The sequence below is a fragment of the Acinonyx jubatus genome, chromosome B1 (assembly GCF_027475565.1).
Source record: "Acinonyx jubatus isolate Ajub_Pintada_27869175 chromosome B1, VMU_Ajub_asm_v1.0, whole genome shotgun sequence".
In the NCBI taxonomy this organism is placed as follows: domain Eukaryota; kingdom Metazoa; phylum Chordata; class Mammalia; order Carnivora; family Felidae; genus Acinonyx; species Acinonyx jubatus.
Window position 1 is genome coordinate 112,493,195 of NC_069382.1, and position 20,264 is coordinate 112,513,458.

The 20,264-nt window shown below is 42.7% G+C and overlaps 1 protein-coding gene across 1 annotated transcript in view; it reads right to left on the reverse strand.

Annotated features, from left to right (window-relative positions):
- Positions 1-20,264, reverse strand: part of HADH (hydroxyacyl-CoA dehydrogenase) — a 50,626-nt gene that overhangs the window by 15,084 nt on the left and 15,278 nt on the right. The window contains exons 2-3 of the mRNA XM_053217077.1: positions 9,710-9,838; positions 3,714-3,871 (exon numbers count right to left, since the gene is read on the reverse strand). Coding sequence (XP_053073052.1) covers positions 3,714-3,871; positions 9,710-9,838 — 287 coding nt within the window. The remainder of the gene's footprint in view (positions 1-3,713; positions 3,872-9,709; positions 9,839-20,264) is intronic.

The following is a 20,264-nucleotide window of genomic DNA, read 5'->3' on the forward strand; positions in this document are numbered from 1 at the left end:
AGATGGCGGAGTGTCGGAATGAGTCCCATCTCTGGAAACAAAGAGGACTGCTCTGGGTGCAACTGCACAAGGCGACTGCCTGCTGCCCCGATCTATCGTCCTGATCCCTGGAGGAAGTCAGGGAGAAGAGATCTTTATCCAGGAAGCTGAAATCAAGTGACCAGTTTCATTCAAATTCTGAAATTTTAAATTAGGTAATTTAAAAGCTACCTGTTCCAAAGGTATATCTAGTCTTTACCAATCTTTCATTAATTTTAGGGAGAAACATTTCTCTACTTTCACTAGTTAATTTTCATGATACGTAGGAAAAAAGGAGGCTACTACTTAACCTCAGTCACAAAATGAAACCTAAATGAGCACAGACTAATGAAAGAAAGGATGCATCACAGACTCTCAAAATAAACAAAAAAATTGTAAAGAAACACCTGAATCCTCAATGAGAAACATCAGATGAAACAGATGAGAAACTTTAACTAAGATCTTTTCCCCTCAAGTTAAAAGTTTTAATTTTCCACTTAAAGGGAATTAAAATGCAAACAGAAGAAAACCAACATGGTCCAAAAAATGTTTTAAAGTTACACGGGTAGGTCTGGGGAAGGAAGACCTGTACATCGTAAACATAGTTCTAAGTATTGTGCTTATAAAATCTCCTCAAACCGCAGTACCATATTTTTTGCGTGTTGTATAATATTAATTTTTAAGAATCCATATTTATTTAAACCAAATTCAGTTTTTAAAGACCACAGTAAAGTGGGGTGCCAAAGGTATTACAGGCAAATCTTCAAAGACTTCTAGGCTTTCCTACAGCACCACCTTGTGGGTAAACATACATAGAACCGCCTAATACTATTTAGAACCATAATGGCCTGGTCAGTGCATGAAGGAGAGGGGTCCCTTACTGACCAGACTGGGGTGGGGGTGGGGGGGAGGGGTGGGCAGTGTAGCCTACCCAAAAGGCAAACTAAATCTGCTTGAAATCAGAGGTGACTGGGAGAGGAGGGGACAGGAGAAGAAACAGGAGTGTGGCCGCACTGCAGCACTGTTAGGCTGCACACCAGGAACCACAGCAGCAGGGCCACCGCAATCCAAGGCTGTGCTAGCAGGGGCTGTTAGCCTCCTAATGCGGAACCTGTTTATAGCACGGCTTGAAGGGCAACTTGTCTGCAAAAGGGAGAAATGAAGGCATGCTGGAGGGCACATTTCATTAAAGGAGCCCAGTCCCGAGTGTCTCCCATCCAAGGCTCTCCCAGCATGTATTTGACCACAAGGGGAAGACACCTCTTCCTCACACACCTCTCCCAGTAGGGCTGGGCCAGCTCTGCTCCTATCAGCTCTCACACTGCCCTCCTTCCACACAAATACTGTGTGTGGACAGATTAAACATACAGGGTCGCCTTATCTTCCACAAAAAAGTACACCCTCACCATTTTCCCTGAAACACTTGACTCTTGGACAGTCTTTGGTTTTTCCCTAACACTCAGGTACCCAAAAAACTACTTTTCTCTTAAATGTACTTAACAGAAAATCAGTAGCAAACATGATGATCATTAGCAACGCCTCCAAGCCTTAGTACGGAGAATGCAAGAGGGGGTGGGGGGCGCTGAGGTGGACTGGAGAGTTCATACTTTGTTGGAAGTGGAAAGACAGGACTCAGCTGGGACCAACCATGGGCTCTGGCCAAACTTTTCATCGGTACTTTTTGTACTGCAGTTAGGGAAGTGGTGTTCTTTTCCAGGGTGCATCAGGGCTTCCACCTGGAACTCTGATGCTAGAACATATTCTAAACTCCTGCTACAGGATTAACTAAAACTTAACAGGAAAGTATATCTCAATCAAGCTGCCTAAAAAAACAAAAACAAAACTTAGGAGGTATTCAATAAAGGTGGTCTAAAATGAAAACAAGAGTGTAGAGAAGGACAGCTGGTGTCCAGAAGCAGAGTCACATCCATGGCGTGCCTACTCCGGTGTGCCCTGTCGCATGCCACATGTTTTACATCAACCTAAGTGAGAGAGCCTAGTACAGTGCCTGACACACAGCGGGCACTCAGGAGATGTGAGTCCAATTGATTAGTATCCTCAACAACCCTGTGCAATAGGTACCATGACCCCTATTTTGCAGATTACTAGGGAAACTAGTCTTAAGAGGGTTAGAACTGGGAAGGTCTTGGAAACTATTTACCCCTAACCCCCCATTCCAATTACAGATGATAAAAACTGAGGGCCAGAAAGACTTCATGACCGTCCAAGGTCAGAGAGGAAAGGGGGCGGGGGGGAGACACGGCCCCAGGCCACCTACCTTTCCCCTAACAGTCCTTCCATTACTCACACTGACATGAGAGGGCAGTCAGACCCGTCACTGTCACGAAAGAATGACCATCATTTAAATAAAGGCCGAACTTCTAGACTACACCTTTCCTGGGGTGGGAGGTGGTTTATTACCTTAGAGGGCTCCCTGCTCACTTGGGAGCCAATACCTGGACCAAAGAATTTTCTGTTTTTGCAGACCCTAAATGTCAATGTGAAGAGAAAGAGCACACTGATCAGCAGAGTGATACAAAGGTGACAGAAAGACAGGTGTCTCCTCTTTGTCAAAAGCAGGGCTTCTCCGGATACCAGGCCATACAGCTAAGAGGGCTCACGTTCCAGCAGGCTGGGATGCCAGCGTTTCTCTGTAACTGCTGCTCGCTGGCAGCCTAAGAATTGCTTTTGTCACATAATCTTATTCTGACTTTCAGTTCTAACCAGGAAAGGTGAAGTGTGGCTAAGCAAGCCCCAAGGAGAGTGTGAATAAATCAGCCAGGTGTCACAACTGCCAAAAGCCAAAAGTCAAATACAACTGAAGGTCCCAAATTCTGAGAACGAGAGCTGCACACGCGCAAAAGCTTGCTGACACTCGTTCAGACCGCCAGTTCTGAGCCCCAGGCGTCCGTATGCCTCACCTACGTGGGGCTGACTCACCTCTCCCACCCTTTGCCAGGAAGTCTGGGAAGAACTTAATGCTCCTGTAATGCTCCCAAGTGTTTTGACTTAATCCAGATAAAGCTCAAAACAGGAGAGACCAGGGAACTTTGTGTAGACAGAGAGGCATTCCCTTCAACTACACCATTCTGGGGCACCTCGGTGGCTCAGTTGGTTAAGCGTCCGACTTCGGCTCAAGTCATGATCTCGCAGTTTGTGGGTTTGAGCCCCACGTCGGGCTCTGTGCTGCCAGCTCAGAGCCTGGAGCCTGCTTCTGATTCTGTGTCTCCCTATCTCTCTGCTCCTCCCCTGTTCATGTTGTATCCCTCAAACATAAACATTAAAAAAAAAACAAAACAAAACACTACACCATTCTGAAGGTTGTCCTCAAAAAAAGTAATTTTGTCATGAAACTACTGTGAGTTTCCTCAGCAGACATCTGAGGACATGCCCAAGCTCTTTGTCCTCTGGCCTGGGAGGGCCCAGGCAGAGGACTGTCTCTGAATGGACCCTCCACTTTCCTGTGGGAAATTCCACCCTCATTTTGGGACAAGGATCAGACGGAGGCAGCTCAAGCCTTGGGAAGCAGACAGGGAGGATGGAGAACAGGGGAAACAGTGTCAGGTCTTCTAGAAACAGCTATGTGATATTAAAAAGAGAAGTGGGCTTGGTGTCAAAAGACTCCCTCCTGGGAGAAAAGCCCAAGCCAGGGAAGGGAGCCCTTAAACCAACAAGAATGCCCAAGGGTCACATACTCAGAGGCAAACTTGTCCAGCCTCTTGAAGAGCTCGTTCTTCACCTTCAGGTTTTCCACGATGGCCTCCACCACCAGGTCTGTGCTGTGGACCACAGATGCTGCATCCGTGCTAGTTGATATGCTGTTCAGGGTCTTCTCCACAAATTCATCACCCGCCTGACACAGTGGAAGAAAGGAGAAGAGAGTATTCACCAGACTCACCAGAAAATGCTGTGATTTGCTGAGGCAGGAGAGAGGAGGGTGAGGACAGGCAAACAGGCCCCAGAGGCAACTGGAATGTGTCCTGAATTCTAAGAAATAAAACTCCCTACTTTTCCGTTTAGGGACGATGGCATCTCAGTATGCTTCTAGACACCAGGGCAACAGTCAGCCTGGGAACGTCCCAACTGCTGGTCAGCTATCACTGTCGTGTACAGGTCATAATCCTTCACTCTTTGTCAGCTCTGCTCCAGTTACTAAATGGTCCACCTGCAGCACCTGCATCGGCCTGCTCTCTACCTGTTCAGTGAGTGAGCAGACTGCCATGCACTGTTCCAGGAACAGGCTTCCAGGGAGCCTGGAAAGGAGTAACAGCTTAGCTCAGCAACATTCATTAGTCTGAGAGGTGATGCTGACTATTCTTTTTTTTTTTTTTTTCCCCACCATGAAGAGAGAAAGGCACAGGTGAAAGAGGGGCAGAGAGACAGACTATCCCAGGAGGGGCAGAGAGAGAGAGACAAAGACAGAGACAGAGACGGGGAGAGAGAGAGAAAGAGAGACAGAGAGAAGTCGGGCTCGTGATCACCCAATGCAGGGGTCAACTCACAAACCGTGAGATCATGACCTGAGCCGAAGTCAGATGCTTAACCGACTGAGCCACCCAGGTGCCCCTGACTATTCATCTCTAAGAGAAGGCAAACAGGGCGCCTGGGTGGCTCTGTCGATTAAGTATCTGACTTTGGCTCAGGTCATGATCTCACGGTTTGTGAGTTCAAGCTCCCCATCAGGCTCTGTGCTGACAGCTCGGAGCCTGGAGCCTGCTTCAGATTCTGTGTCTCCCTCTCTCTCTGTCCCTCTCCTGCTGGCACTCTGTGTGCATCTCTCTCAAAATTAAACATTAAAAAAAAATTTTTTTTAAAAGAAGGCAGAGAAGAGCTGAGTGAGGGCAAGAGAGGGTAAGAAAGCCAAACTTAGCAATCCTTCTTCAAGTAATAATTGCCCATCACAAACCAGCAACTGGTGTTGCAAAAACATGCCAGACACAGCCTCCGCTTGCGGAAAGCTTGCAGTCCCACCTTTGTCTCATCTGTGACTCCAGATTTCCACAGACATACGTCAGGGCAGAAGACAGCACCTCTAAATATATTCAGTAATTAGTATCAGCCTCTCTCCACTCCCCAAGAGCAGAACAAAACATAGACTCCTAGGCCCATCTCCAGAGATTCAGATTCAATAGGTCTGAGGTGGTACCTGGAAAACTGTTTTTTAGAAAAAGATGCCCCAGGGATTGTGATATAGCTAGTAGACTAGCCAGCACTTGAGACCTCTGGCCCACATAAAGCTTGGATTGTGATAGATGATGTGATTTCAATCAAATTGCTAGATCTGTGAGAAGACAAAAAAATGAGAAAATGAATAAAACATAGTACCTGCTTTCTAGAGGCTCATAATCTAGTCAGAAGTCATGTGTAGGCACAGGAGTTAAAGAATCTAGGAAAGTATTGTGGGTAAAGTTGGGTGTGGGCATATCCTTTATAGGATGGATGGATTTCTACTGGTGGAGATGGGGGACAAAGAAAAGACCATATGAATGAGTGAGCTCTGGGAGCTTTTTATTTGGAAACTATCAAATGTAAAAATGTTGAAAGACTAGTGTAATAGTAGCAACTGTAATGTAGATCAACCTAGATTTAATAATTGTTAAAATTTTGCCACATTTGCTCATTTGTTTTATCTTTCTTTACACACCCTTGTTTTCTTGCTAAATCTTTAGAAAGTAAATTGCTAACATCATGTCACTTCACCAGAATAAGTACACATGCATCTTCCAAAAATAAGAACATTTGTTTACATAGCATAGTCTCATTGAAATAGCCGGAAAATAGTGCATTCTCGAACTTCCCCAGTTGTCTCTCAAGATGTAGTCAAAGTTTACACATTTCATTTGGCTGTTTTATCTCTTAGTTTTAAATGGTCTGCTTATATTGTTTTTCTCTCCCCCATGACATTTTTAAGTGAGAAATTTCCTGAGCTAAATGTAGACTCATGCATACCTGAGAAATAATACAGAGAAATCCTTTGTAAAAAAAAAAAAAAAAAAAAAAAGGAAGAAGACAGCACCTCTAACAAGTGCCATTTTATTTCGGGATGTAATTTGTCCATGGGGCATTGTCAGCCTGGGAACATATTCAGCAACGTGGTCATAATCAGCAAAGCCATCCAAAACCATCATGGAACAAAACAACTATCAGAGCTCTTCCACAGAAATATAATGTGAGATAAAAAGTGATTTTAAATTTTCTATTGGCTGCATTTTAAAAACTGAACAGGTAAAATTAGTTTTATCTAACCCAATCCATCTAAGATACTATCATTTGAACATGTAATCAATATAAAAAGCAATGAGATGTTTGGGGCGCCTGGGTGGCTCAGTTGGTTAAGTGTCTGACTCTTGACTTAGGCTCAGGTCATGATCTCACGGTTCATGAGTTTGAGCCCCGCATCAAGCCATCGCCTGATGGCTCCACATCGGGCTCTACGCTGCTGGTGCGGAGCTTGCTTGAGATTCTCTCTGTCTGCCTCTCTCTCTGCCCCTCCCCTGCTCTCTCTCAAAATACATAAACTTAAAAAAAAAAAAAAAAAAAAAAAAAAAAGCAGTGTGACATTTTACATTCGTCCTTCCTATTAAGTCTTTGAAATCTGGTGTCTGTCTTCACATGCAGCATGTGACTCAACGTGGACCAGCCCCATGTTGAGCTCTCCACAGCCGCCTGTAGCAAGTGGCTGATGTGCTGGTCTGTGCAGAACAAAGTGCATGCAGTGTGTCAAGGAGGCAAGCTGAAGCTGACTCGTCCCTCCTCCAAGCACATCCCAGGCACAGATGAGAAACACCAAGACACCAGACTCCCAAGGAGTCACTCATCTGGAGCTGTGCATCTGGAGCACACCACCCACTTTTTTTTTTTTTTTTTTTTTAATCCTTCAAGCAGGGCCCAGAGCCTCTGCTCAAAGGAGACAAGCAGCAGATGTGTACAGAATAAACAAATGAAAAATGCAGATGACCTGGGTTCAGACTCACTCTGTCCTTGACTCCAACTTCCAGGGCTCTTAGCAACACCCCCCTGCCCCTGGCCCCATCTGGACCCTCATCACCCTCATCACAATATGCCCTATCCCAGGTCCCCCTATCATTAAGAATATGGGGGACAGGGGTGCCTGGGTGGCTCAGTCAGTTAAGCATCTGACTCGGTTTCAGCTCCAGTCATGATCTCACGGTTAGTGAGTTCCAGCCCCTCACTGGGCTCCACACTGACAGCGCAGAGTCTGCTTTGGATTCTCTCTCTCCCTCTCTCTCTGCCCCTCCCCTGCTCACTCACTCTCTCTCTCTCAAAATAGATAAATAAACTTAAAAAAAAAAAAAGAATTTGGGGGACAGATGCCAGTTGTTAATCTGCCTGTGATACTTATTGCTTGGATTTCTTCAGGGAGAAAGTAAAAATTATCTCCACTCCTGCCCCTCTGATTTTTAAAAGGTGACTACATATTAAGAAAATGCAAAGCGGGGCATCTGGGTATCTGAGTCAGTTAAGCATCTGACTCTGATCTCGGCTCAGGTCATAGTCTTGCGGTTCATGAATTCAAGCCCTGCATTGGGCTCTGTACTGACAGTATGGAGCTTACTTGGGATTCTCTCTTTCTCTCCCTCTGTTCCTCCACTGCTCATGCTCTCTCTCTCTCTCTTTCTCTCAAATACATAAACTTAAAAAAGAAAAAGAAAAAGAAAATGCAAACCAAAACCACAGTGAGATACCACTTCACACCTCCCATGATGGCTATTATGAAAAAAATAAAAAGCAAGTGTTGGCCAGGATGTGGAGAAACTGGAACCTTCATACACTGCTTGTAGGAATGTAAAATGGTTTAGCCACCGTGGAAAACAGTTTGGTGGTTCCTTAAAAAGCCAAACACAGGACTGTCATATGACCCAGATATTCTACTTCTGGTACATATGTGAATGAATTAAAGAAGGACCTGAACAGACAGTATATCAATGTTCACTGCAGCATTATTCATCACAATGGTCCAAAGGTGAGAACAACCCAAGGGTCACTGACAGGAATGGATAAACAATATGTGGTATATAGACATACAATGGAGTATTATTCAAGCATGATAAAGAGTGGAGGTCAGACACATGCTACAACCTGGATGAATCTTGAAGACAGATGAAATAAATCAAGTCAAAAAAGGACAAAAAGCATATGATTCCACTTACCGGAGGTCCCTAGAACAGGCAAATTCAGAGAGACAGAAAGCAAATTAGTGATCACTGGGAGATGGGAGAAGGAGGGAATGAGGAGTTATTGCTTAATGGGTATAGAGTTTCTCTTTGGAAAGATGAAAGTTTTGTAAAGAGCTGTGATGGCTGCACAATAGTGTGAATGTAATTAAAGTCACCAAATTCTACCCTTAAAAATAGCTAAAATGGCATATTTTTCTATTATAATAATAAAATACAATAAAAAATATAATAATAAAATAATAAAATATAATAAAAAATAGCTAAAATAGCATATATATTCTTTTATAATAAAGAATTTCAAAAGGTGGGGTGCTGGAGTGGCTCACTTAGTTGAACATCTGACTCTTGATTTCTCCTCAGGTCATGATCTCACAGTTCATGAGTCTGATGTTGGGCTCTGTGCTGGCAGCGTGGACCCTGATCAGGACTTTTCTCTCTCCCTCTCTCTCTGCCCCTTCCCTGCTCATGCTCACTCTCTCTCTCTCAAAATAAATAAACTTTAAAAAAAATTTTTGAGGGGTGCCTGGGTGGCTCAGTTGGTTAAGCGTCTGACTTCGGCTCAGGTCATGATCTCACAGTTTGTGAGTTCGAGCCCCTTGTCGGGCTCTGTGCTGACAGCTCAGAGCCTGGAGCCTGCTTCGGATTCTGTGTCTCCCCTCATCTCTGCCCCTCCCCTGCTCAGGCTCTGTCTCTATCTCTCAGTAATGAATAAACGTTTAAAAAAAAAATTTTTTTTTTATAAATAAATAAACAATTTTTTTGAAAAGGCAACTAGACATACACTATAGACACCTGAGGTGACAAACAGAACAAAATCCCTACCTGCACTCTTCTCTGCCTGTGTATGAAAGTGAAATTCCATCCAAGCCCCAAGGGAACCAATCTTAAGCAACTTTAACAAGGTGACAAGCGTAAACAAAAATTCACTTGGTGACTTCCACAGTATTTCTAATTAAATGTGAAGGTCCAAAGAAAACGAGTCAGTGAACCAGTTTCCAGCCTTCTAGGGTTCCTCAGATTCTTTCACCCCCTCTGCTGCTGGGAAGTGAGAACATTCTGTATTTTCCTCTCTGGTAAGACATTATAAAAGGGCATAAGACATTGTTTAAGCAATCAAAATTTTCTATCTGAATACAATGTTTATTATATCATTTTCTTTTAAACTTACAAGTACAAAAATTACCTTCCTGTTTCACTCTCTTCCATCAGTATAACAAAACAGGTGTTCCTTAAGCCCAAATTCTCAATGGACAGCATGAGTTCACTACCTGCAGAAACCTTCTCCCCCACCTCAAAACCCAACAATATGGTTATCTACTTCTCCTGTTTTGTAATCAGTTCTTACAGTTAGTATGTACAGTGATGATGTTACTTACACTGGTCTAAAGTTATGGGAAAATGAGCTTTACACAACAAATCGAAAAAGAAGCAAAGGCCACCAAATGTGATATGGTCAGAGGAATGGTCTTGAAATCATATAAAACAAAAATTACCTTGGGGTTTTCTGCAAACTTCTTCTTGGCCACTTTCCTAAGGCTTTCCTCAATCCCCTTTCTAGATTTTGCTAGTATGTCCTCTGTCTGGTCCACCAACATTACCGTGTGGCCAGTTGCTGCAGCAACCTAGAGCAAAAAAAAGAAAGAAAACATAAAAGAATAAAAATAGTAGAGTTTCATATTCCATACGAACTCTGCCACCATTCCATTCAAAATACCAAGTAAACGGAATAATAAGCCAGTATCAACTAAACACATACCTCTTGCCAGGCACTGCTCTAAAGCCTTTATGTGGATGGACAAATTCTCAAAACCACCTTATAAGAAGTATGTGCACTGTCACACAACAGGTAGGCAGCAGAGCTGGGATCTGAATCAAGGCTCTGAAGGCCACACTCCAATCACTTCCCTGAACAGTACTGTCCAACAGGGAGCCACTAGCCACATATGGTATTTAACTGAAATGGACTAAAGTTCAAAATTCAGTTCCTTAGTTGCACTAGCCGTATTCCATGTGCTCAAGAGCCCACTCACTGAGCGCTTACTCCCCATCCACCATCTTTTTTCCTTAAAATTGGAGCATATCCTGTGTAGCTTGACCACTTAGCTCATCTCTTCTGCGTCCTTAGCTCAGTAACAGGAAGACTTGAATAACTGTAGCAAAAAGTTTCCAAGGGCTATTTAGTGACATGGTTCCCATGAAAGTAGGTCTTTGGTGGTCAGCCAACTTAGGAGGGCAATTTCCCTCCCTGCCCCATCCCACCTTGGCTAAGTCCCGAGGGGCACATTTAGTGAAGCTGGTCAAAGTTCACCTGGAGCCAGGTTCGTTCAGCTATATTCAGTGACGAGTCAATCCCAATTCCATCATAATTTGCCAACAGCTTTGGCAAGGACTGTGGAGTAGGTAGTGTGGCTAAAAATAGGTCATTGGGTCACATTACAGGTAGGCATTGTACTCAGTTCAAGCCATAAGTAAGAGGACCATGGCCTATAAGACAAATATAAATGATACAGGACACCAGCACAACTGACATGCCCCTCAGGGTCTGAGAAGACCCCTGCAGGGCCACTACTTTAGAACTTCTGTAGGCCAACAGTGAGTAGGGGAGGGACAGGTTAGCTGAAATGAACCTGCCCAGAGATGACAGGAAGAAACAGTTCTAAACTACCATCATGATGTGAGATTTTTTTAAACTAGGCAACTAAAAATTCAAAGCTGAAAACCAGAGAGGAAAAGTAACAGAAAAGCAAAACTCAAAGGCAAAGAGGTTCAAATCCCTGAGCCAAGATTTCCTAAGAACACTTATAAAAATTATAAGACAGGTTTTAAATGGAAGTTAATTACAATAGCACCTATGTTCTCTTCCTGGGAAAGCTTCATAAAGGGGCTGCAAGTCTGAGCCTGTGGGACCTGTAGGCAGGCAGCATCAGTACTGCCCTGTCCCAGAGCATGCCTGGGAACCAAGAAAAGAAAATGCTGCCAGGACAGGAAGGTCTAACAACCATAGCTGGGTAGTGGTGGTAACGAGAATTACCTTGATAAAAGGACAGAGGCAAGCGGTGAACTTGCCCTATTGGCAGAAACACAAGCTGCAAGCAGGCAGCACGGCCAAAGCAAAACAACGTCCGGAAAGCAAAACCCCCATCAATCCAGAGGAGGGTTTCTCTCTAAATAACAGCAGACCCAGGCTCATCTTGCCAACACCTCAAATCACGTGACACAAATTTGAACATCTAATAAATTCAGAGCAAAAAAAGCAAGAGCAAATTTAGACACAGTGCAGAAAAGGCAACACAGCAGGCCTGGGACTGTTATCTTTAGAAATGCCCTTGGCTGGCACCTGGAAACTTAGATTTGGAGGGTTCCCATCCTTCCTGGAGAAGAATGGTTCTGTGTGCCTAAACTGCTTATGCATTGTGGTTTTTGCTGCACACCTGCTTTCTTTCTGGGGGTCAGGAACTTTGGTATGTGCCAGGCAGAGGGTGCCTATGTGAACAGCCCCAATAAAGACCAAGGGCCCTGGGTCTCCAATGAGCATCCCTGGTCAACATTCCATATGTGCCGTCACAACTTATTCCTGGAGGAACTGTGTGTGTCCTGTGCGACTCCACTGGGAGAGGACTCTGGAAGCTTGCCCCCGTTTTCCGCCAGACTTTGCCCCACACATCTTTTCCCTCTGCTGTTTCTGTTTTGTATCCTTTTGCTGTAACAAATGGTAGCCATGAGTATAACTATATGCTGGGTCCTGTGCCTAAATCACCAAAGCTGGAGAAGTGGGGAGATTTGGTGGAGAATCATGACACAGAAACTAAGAAAATAAATCTCAAATTCCAGATGCAGCTGGTGATGAAATTAAACTAGTTGGAGACAAGACAACCCTGCGAAGCAACAGCTGAAGGGAGGTGTGACGACCAGCGATGGGACACCTCACCTGCAAGGTGGAGGCAAGCAGAGGTGCTGGCTTAGGGACCTCCCATTTTTGTTCCAGCTCCTCTGAGAGTCCCTCTGGAATGACACAAGTGATCTTCACTTTGTCCCTCTTAACCTCTGACCTAGATCATCCTTTGACTAGGACAGAAAGGATTCCTCAGATTTCTACATGACTAGGTCCCAATCCACTTCCCCTCCTTTTTCTCCAGCAGGCATCACTCAAGTTTTTTTGCTCCTCAAGGAGTTGGAGAAGAAAATTCAAGTACATCTGGCACAAGATACTACCAAAGCTGAAGGAAAGAGACATAAAGAAAATGAGGGCAGTGTTCTTCTGCTCAGGGACTTTATAATCACACTGAGAATACATGGGGGAAAAAACTAAATATATAAGGCTCCATATATGGGAAGTCAAATAAAATAAAAACTGCCATAGTGAAGAATCCTTTCAGGCATCTGAACTCAGAAGCCCGGATAAGAGGAGGACATCCAGAATGGGCCAACTTCCAAGGAATAAAGGATTAACCATGAAGAGGTGTGGGGGAAGGGGACAGGGAAGGAACAAATAAGAGGTGATTTCACACCTTTTCTCTAGAAACCCATTTTCAAAGTTATTATACTCATGTTTGATTTGACAGTCATGGGGAATTTTTTGTTATAGAGCAGATAAGCCACAATGCTTTCCTTATACACTTAACCCCTGAACAACTTGGGGTTAGGTGTGCTGACCCCCTACACCATTGCAAATCCACATACAACTTATGGCTCCCCAAAAATTAACTATTAAGCCTACTGTTGACCAGAGGCCTTACTAATAACAATCAATTAAAAAATATTTTTGCGGGGCGCCTGGGTGGCTCAGTCGGTTAAGCGTCTGACTTCGGCTCAGGTCATGATCTCACGGTCCGTGGGTTCGAGCCCCGCGTCGGGCTCTGTGCTGACAGCTCAGAGCCTGGAGCCTGTTTCAGATTCTGTGTCTCCCTCTCTCTCTGACCCTCCCCTGTTCATGCTCTCTCTCTGTCTCAAAAATAAATAAATGTTAAAAAAAAAATTAAAAAAAATATTTTTGCATGTTTTATGTATTATATACCATATTCTTACAGTAAAGCAAGCTAAAGAAAATGTTAAGAAAATCTTAAAGAAGAGGAAATACATTTACAACATTGTAAAAACTCCATGTATAAGTGGATCTACATAGTTTAGACCCATGTTGTTCAAGGATCAATTATAATTACTTTGTTTAAACTGCAAGCAGAACCAAACCTGGAGAGGAAAGTGCCCTCAAATATTCAAGTAAACCAAAGCCACATGCATTATAAAAACACTAAAATTCAACCAGGAAAAACCATGGCCAGAAAAGCATTTTCAGCCTATATGCTGACCCTCCTCTTATCCTAAGTCCTCTGATTAACTCCTTCAGCCACTCCCTCTTCTGTTCTCCCACAACCCCATCCCCGCAAAAAGACACTGAGCAGGTGGGTCCCTGCCTTGCCTCATCCTGAATGAGCACACTAGAGACAACATGTGTGTGTAGACACTGGCCAAAAACAGCTATTAAATCAAGACTCTCCAGGCAATGTTCCGGGAGAGCAAAGTGCACATGTCAAATGATCACATCAAAGTGAGCGTGTTAAAAACATTTGTTTATTTTCCCTCTCAACCAGAGATGCAGGAGGTGCAAGGAGGGGACAAACCTAACAGAGAGGAAGAAGACAGATCTTTCCCAGTGTGTTACTGATCACATTTTTGCTCTGCAAAATTTCCCTTAGCTCCACAGTGCCTCATTGGTCTGAAAAAGGCTCAATTTTTTCTCTTACTCAAATGACTGGAACATTTTCTAGGATTTTGGACTCTCCAAAGTGCCTATACCAGTATTTCTGGTCTAGTGAGAAGGCAACAATTGTATACTCTAAATAGTTATTCCTGACAGTTTTGTTTGTTTTTGTTTTTGTAAACATTTTCTACTTCAGCTTTTCTTTTCTTGATTAATTCATAAAACTTCAGGAAAATATGAAGGAAATCTTATGGTGTAGACACAGGTAGAAAGGACATTCCTATTTAAAATTTTTTTTAATGTTTATTTACTTTTGAGAGAGAGAGAGAGAGAGAGAGAAGGAGGGAGGGAGGGTGAGCGAGCACAAAAGGGGTAGGGGCAGAGAGAGAGGGAGACACAGAATCTGAAGCAGGCTCCAGGCTCTAAGCTGTCAGCACAGAGCTTCACGTGGGGCTCAAACCCATGAACTGCAAGATATGACTTGAGCCGAAGTCGGATGCTCAACCGACTGAACTACCCAGGCTCCCCAGGACATTCCTATTTAAAACCAAAGTGGATATGGTTAGGTTTGAATGGAGACAATACAGGCAAAAAAGAGAAAACTAAATTCTCTGTGAAGTATTTTCCATTTTATGAAGAAGCTCTTTGGTGCAGGTCACAATTTATTACGGATAGAATGGATGAACTTTATAGCATCACTTCAAGTGATTTCAGGTTACAGCAATATTTTCATTCTTTCTACCCACAGACAGCAACCCAACCTGATGTTCAAGTTTCCTGCAGTCATTTCTTGCAGACATATTCTAGGGACATCAGGTCAGCAACATCTTGAGGACAACTTCATGTCCTATTTGTCTTTGCAAACCTAAGCACATGGCCCATAGTTAGCACTCAATGCTTACTTAGTAAATAAATAAACAAACAAACAAAACACAACTAGCTCATTGCCTGGCACATATCAGATGCTTTCCACAGGATGAGTCCAATGTTCTTTTACTATATTAATCTACTCCAAATGGGATTGGTATTCCTTTCCTACTGCTATGTGTCTGAACTGTCCAGCACTGAGATGGACTCAGGATCAAGCAGTCTGTCCCTTGCCCCCATGCATTCCATGTCAGACCTGAGAGCTGCATGACTCTTACCCCAGACTGGCTCTATAAGCTGAGACCGTCGTAAGCATGGCTACACAGCCACAGGCCACTTAATAAAGGCCAGCTTATTTCTTTCTAAATTATTAATGCACTTGTCTTATTTCTCCTATGAGATCCCTGAGAGCTAGGAGTGCTTACAGAAGTAACAGTCTCTATCCACAATTATCAGAAAGAACACAAACCCTTAAAAAAAGAAAGAAAAAAAAGCAACAAATGCAGCAAAATTAAGAGCCGCAATGTACTGAGCACTTACTATGTACTAGGCACATACTCTGCATTTTCCAAGACTATTTCTGATCAATCCAACAACTTTGTTAAAGCAGACATCAACCCTGTTTTGCAAATGAAGAAAAGGAATTAGAGAGGGCAATATCACTCAGCTGTTAAGCTGTGAAGCCAGAGGTCGAATTCCAAGGCTGCCTGGCCCCAGAACTTTTCTTGTAATCTAGTTAGAGGAGTCCAAGGAATGCTGCCTTATTTGCTGAGACAACCAGCTTTCAAGATACAAAAATAATAAAATATCATTTTACAAAAATTTCATGCTATTGACTTTTTTGTATTCTCTTTCCCTCATGCCTTCCTTAGTAACTATTATGGACTTGGTGACATCCACAAAAATTCCTGTTAAATAATGTGTCAGTTCTTTTCCAAACTGGAGTCCTAATACACTTCAACAGTTCTTATGAAATTGGAAGGACCATTCCATTTCGTAGATAAGGTAAACTGGGGCTTAAAGAGGTTCGGCAACTTGTGTATTTCCCATGGTTAGGGTTAGCAAGTGGTATAATAACAACAGAAGCAGCCTTCAGTTCAATCATATCACAGTCATAGTCACAGCAAAAAGGACTTGATAAACAAGAACATCTATCCAGTTAAATGACAGGTTCCATGTGAGCATTAAAGCCTCAACAGACACCTGAAACAGCCTGTGTTTCTAGAATAGGAGTTCTCAAAGTATGGATCCTGGGCCAGCAGCATCAACATCAGCTGGGAACTTGTTAGAAATGCAAATTCTCAGTCCGCCTGAGTGGCTCAGTTGGTTAAACATCTGGCTCTTGGTTTCAGCTCAGGTCATGATCTCATGGTTCTTGAGTCTGAGCCCCAAGTTGGGCTCCACTGCTGACAGCGTGGAGCCTGCTTGGGATCCTCTCTCTCCCTCTTGCTCTGACCCTCCCCTGCTCGCTCTCTCAAAATAAATAAACCTAAAAAAAAAAAAAGAAAAAAAGAAACGAAACGAAAATTCTCAGACTCCACTCCCAACCCAATAAATCAGAAACTATGGATTGGGTCAGAATTTTAACAAAGCCTTCCTAGTGATTCTGATGTTCTACAGTCTGTGCTCAAATCTGGTTGCAGATTAGAATCAGGTGGGGGACATTTAAATCAACCAATGTCCAACTCTCACCTGCAGATTCTGTGATTTACTTAGTCTGAAGGCACTGGCATTTAAAAAAAACACCCCCAGATGATTCTAATGCACAGCCCAAGAACCAAAGCATCACTCTAAAATAAAGAACCTGTCAGCCCTGATCCCTATCCCCACCCCATCCCAGCCCTCCTGGGTTGCCAACTATCTCCTCAAACCACTGAGAGGCCAGCAAATCTCTGTCCCTAAATCAGTAGGGTTTCTAGGTCTTCCTATTGCCCTGTCCCTGAGAAAGTTCTAAATGTTATCTAGAACATACTATCTGAAAGACTCCTCTCCTCTAACTTCTCCCCAAATTCCTCAAGGAAAAGTCAGGCTCCACCAAGCTCCTACTTCTGCCCAGGACTCTTGAACATGAGGGTATTGCTACATTTCCCCTAAACAGTACTTGCTTCTTAATTCCTTTCTTGAAGGTCAAGCCCCACACACTTGTTTCCTGATTATGTTCCAGTACCTTCCTTGAAATGGCTCTCTTCTAGTATTGATCTCTGGCCACATATGCATCTACACTGATCTTTGATGACTGCTGGTTCCTGGCTAACCCCCAACAGTCTTAAGCTAGTTGCTCCCTTTCTTCCCCACAGGCAGCAGTGCCAGAGTAAAATCCTGAGTTCCCTAGAGAAGAAATCCCTTGAAAAACTCCACAGCAAACAGAAACCAGAGGCCACAGAGGTTTGCTGTCCCTAGTAACAACTACAGTTTAGAGTACTTCGTATGTGCCAGACATCAGGCCTATCTTGTTTAATTTTATTTAACCAATTCTCAAGTATCAAATGCCCATTTTAATAAGGTGTCACCTTATGGTTCTGTAGTTTATTCTCTTGACAATTATGAGATTAAAACCTACAGTAAAAGGGCATATATGATTATTTTTGACATTTGGAACAGGAAAACACATTATGTGGTTACCACTATTCCTACAGCTAATTACTGACCCCAAGAGAGGATCCATGTAACACAAGTATCTACAATGTAAGTATTGTGCTAACCACTGAAAGACTCAGTTCTTCAGTATCCAGAGCTGTTATATCTTTACCAAATGCCTGTAATTGTTCCATTCTCCCACTTCTTTCTTCAATTTATAGCAAAAGGTTCTTGGAGAAGGCACTGTGTCTTCCCTTGACAGGAATGATATTACAAACACAAGTGTACATACTGGCACTGCTGTATCAGATCTTATCAGTGATACAATAAACATTCATATCATCCAGAAGGTGTTTAAAATTTCAAGATCATCAATGACAGGAAAACACATAATTTTTAAATTTCTTATAGAACTTTCAGATCCTCAAAATAAGCTTTCATAAAGACCCTAGTTTGAAAAGCAATGACCTCATCTAACCTTTCTGGTAACCATAAAATGAAATATTAAGAAGGTGTATCCAAAAAAAAGTATCAGAAAAAAGAAGAAGAAGAAGAAGAAGAAGAAGAAGAAGAAGAAGAAGAAGTCGTCGTCACACATTTAAACTGAAACACAGCGTTGACACTTAGTTCAACAACATTCCTCTTTCAGTCCCACATAACAAACCAGTGTAGGGCCAGATGTTTCCACAGCAAAAGCCTCCCAACAGAGTTTCCCCCTTTTAAGCTCATCTCTTGCAACCTTAACAGAGGTTTGTTTCATTTTCTTAAAGTGCAAAAGTCTCCACGGGTTCATGGTGGTTGGGGAGGAAGGAACATGTCTAAACAAGCCTAAAACTATAACACTCATAACTCCTAAGGCCATCCCACACAGTTTCTTTAGCTGCTTCTTTTTGACCTTAAAATCTCTTTCCCATCTAACTTCTATCAGTCTTGTAAGATTCATTCCTAATTGCTGCTGAGGCCCACTTCTCTCCTATGATAGATATGGTGGTTCATGGTTATGGCTTTCTAGTTACTCCTCCCCAATGAAATCCTGAGTCCTTCAAGAAGTTAGGGTTTTCATTCATGGCTTTCATTTACACTCTGCTTTGAAGGCTAAGAACAGAACAAGACTGCTGTGTTGTTCTGGGAAGCCAAATAATTGTACAGTAAAACCCTGGTTTGTGAGCATAATTCATTCCGAAAACATGCTTGTAATCCACAGCACTTGTATATCAAAGCGTATTTCCCCTAAGAAATAATGGAAAGTTAGATGATTTGTTCTACAACCTAAAACTATTCATATAAAAATGATTACAATACTGTAATAGAATACAAAATAATAAAGAAGAAAATACAAAATATAAAGAAAAATAAATTAACCTGCACTTACCTTTGAAAACCTTTGTGGCTGGTGTGAGGGAGACAAGAGAGGAGGGTTATTGTGTAAGACGACTTTCACTCTCACTAAAGGAATCACTGCTATCTATTGGCTCAATGGAATCTTTTTCTTTTCGTGCAATTTTAACAAGGAACCTATCCAAGGACACTTGCTTTTGCCTCCTTTTGAGGATTTCGCGGAAATGTGACATTGCATTGTCGTTAAACAGATTCATCGCTCGCACTGCTACAGCCTTATTCCAGTGGTGCTTTTCTACAAAATTTTGCAGTTTCCCACATTTTAAACATCTCCCTAATCTCATTTGAAGTGAGGGATCCCCCTACCTTTATCTCCTTCTCCTCTGCAGATGAGATGCAGACGCAGACTTCCTATAAAATCTTCAATTTCAGCCACTCACATACTTCATTCATAATTCTTGATGATTTCCTTCTTAACTTCCACCATAATCATCTCCTTCTTACCACTTTTCAACCTTTTTCTGCATGAGGGCCATTGTATACACTCGCACAGATATTGACTACAGTACAGTATCAATAGACTCTTGTCATATGCTCTTAACTGGCAATAAGGCAGCAGAGAAGAGTCTGTATCTGCAGGCAGCCTGACCTAGAATGAGGCAAAGCATTCCTATGCTTACTCTTGTATGGAAAAGCAAAGGACTGTCCATAGGTGCTTTGAAGTGACAAAAAACACACTAGTGCCAGTTGTGGGCACCCTCCAACATTCTGAAAAATCACAGATTTCTGCCAAACACCATGGCCTGAGACCGAGCATCTGAGCATGGGAGACCATCACCCACAATCCCTCAGTGAGAGAAGAACTACTGGCTCAGTTGTGATCATGTGACATTCGGTGTCATGTACTACTCATATTACAAGACACTGCTTGTTTATAAAGTTAAATTTATTAGAAATGTTTGCTCCTGGGTGTTATACATAGGGAATGAATCACTGGAATCTACTCCCAAAATCATTATTGCACTATATGCTAGTTTGGATGTAAATTAAAAAATAAAAATTAATTAATTAATTAATTAAAATTAAAATTAAAAAAAAGAAATGTCTGCTCATCTTGTGGAACACTCGCAGAACAAGTTACTCACAATCCAAGGTTTTAATGTACTGGGGTACACAAACAATATGGATAGCAGGGAAACCTTTGAACAGTCTGGGTGAAAAACACAGAGATTATTAGAAAATGCTTTCCACCGAATGATCAAAAGTCACAGACAAAACACTTGGTTTCTGAGGGTGAGCATTTTTGATCCCATCCCCAATACCTGATCTCCCCTATGGAGAGGAGAACTACCGTTTAGAGTACGTGCTGGCTATGGCTACATCTCCACGTTCACTCCTTCAAATGACTACTGCCTACTACTGACTCAACATCTATGTCATCCATGCCTCTTTCAGGCTCTGGAATAAGGTAGTGAATAAAACAAGTCCCCTGCTCTCAGGGAGCTTTCACTCCTCATAAATTACCCAATTTCATCTTCATAATAGCCTTTGGGGTAAGTATTATAACT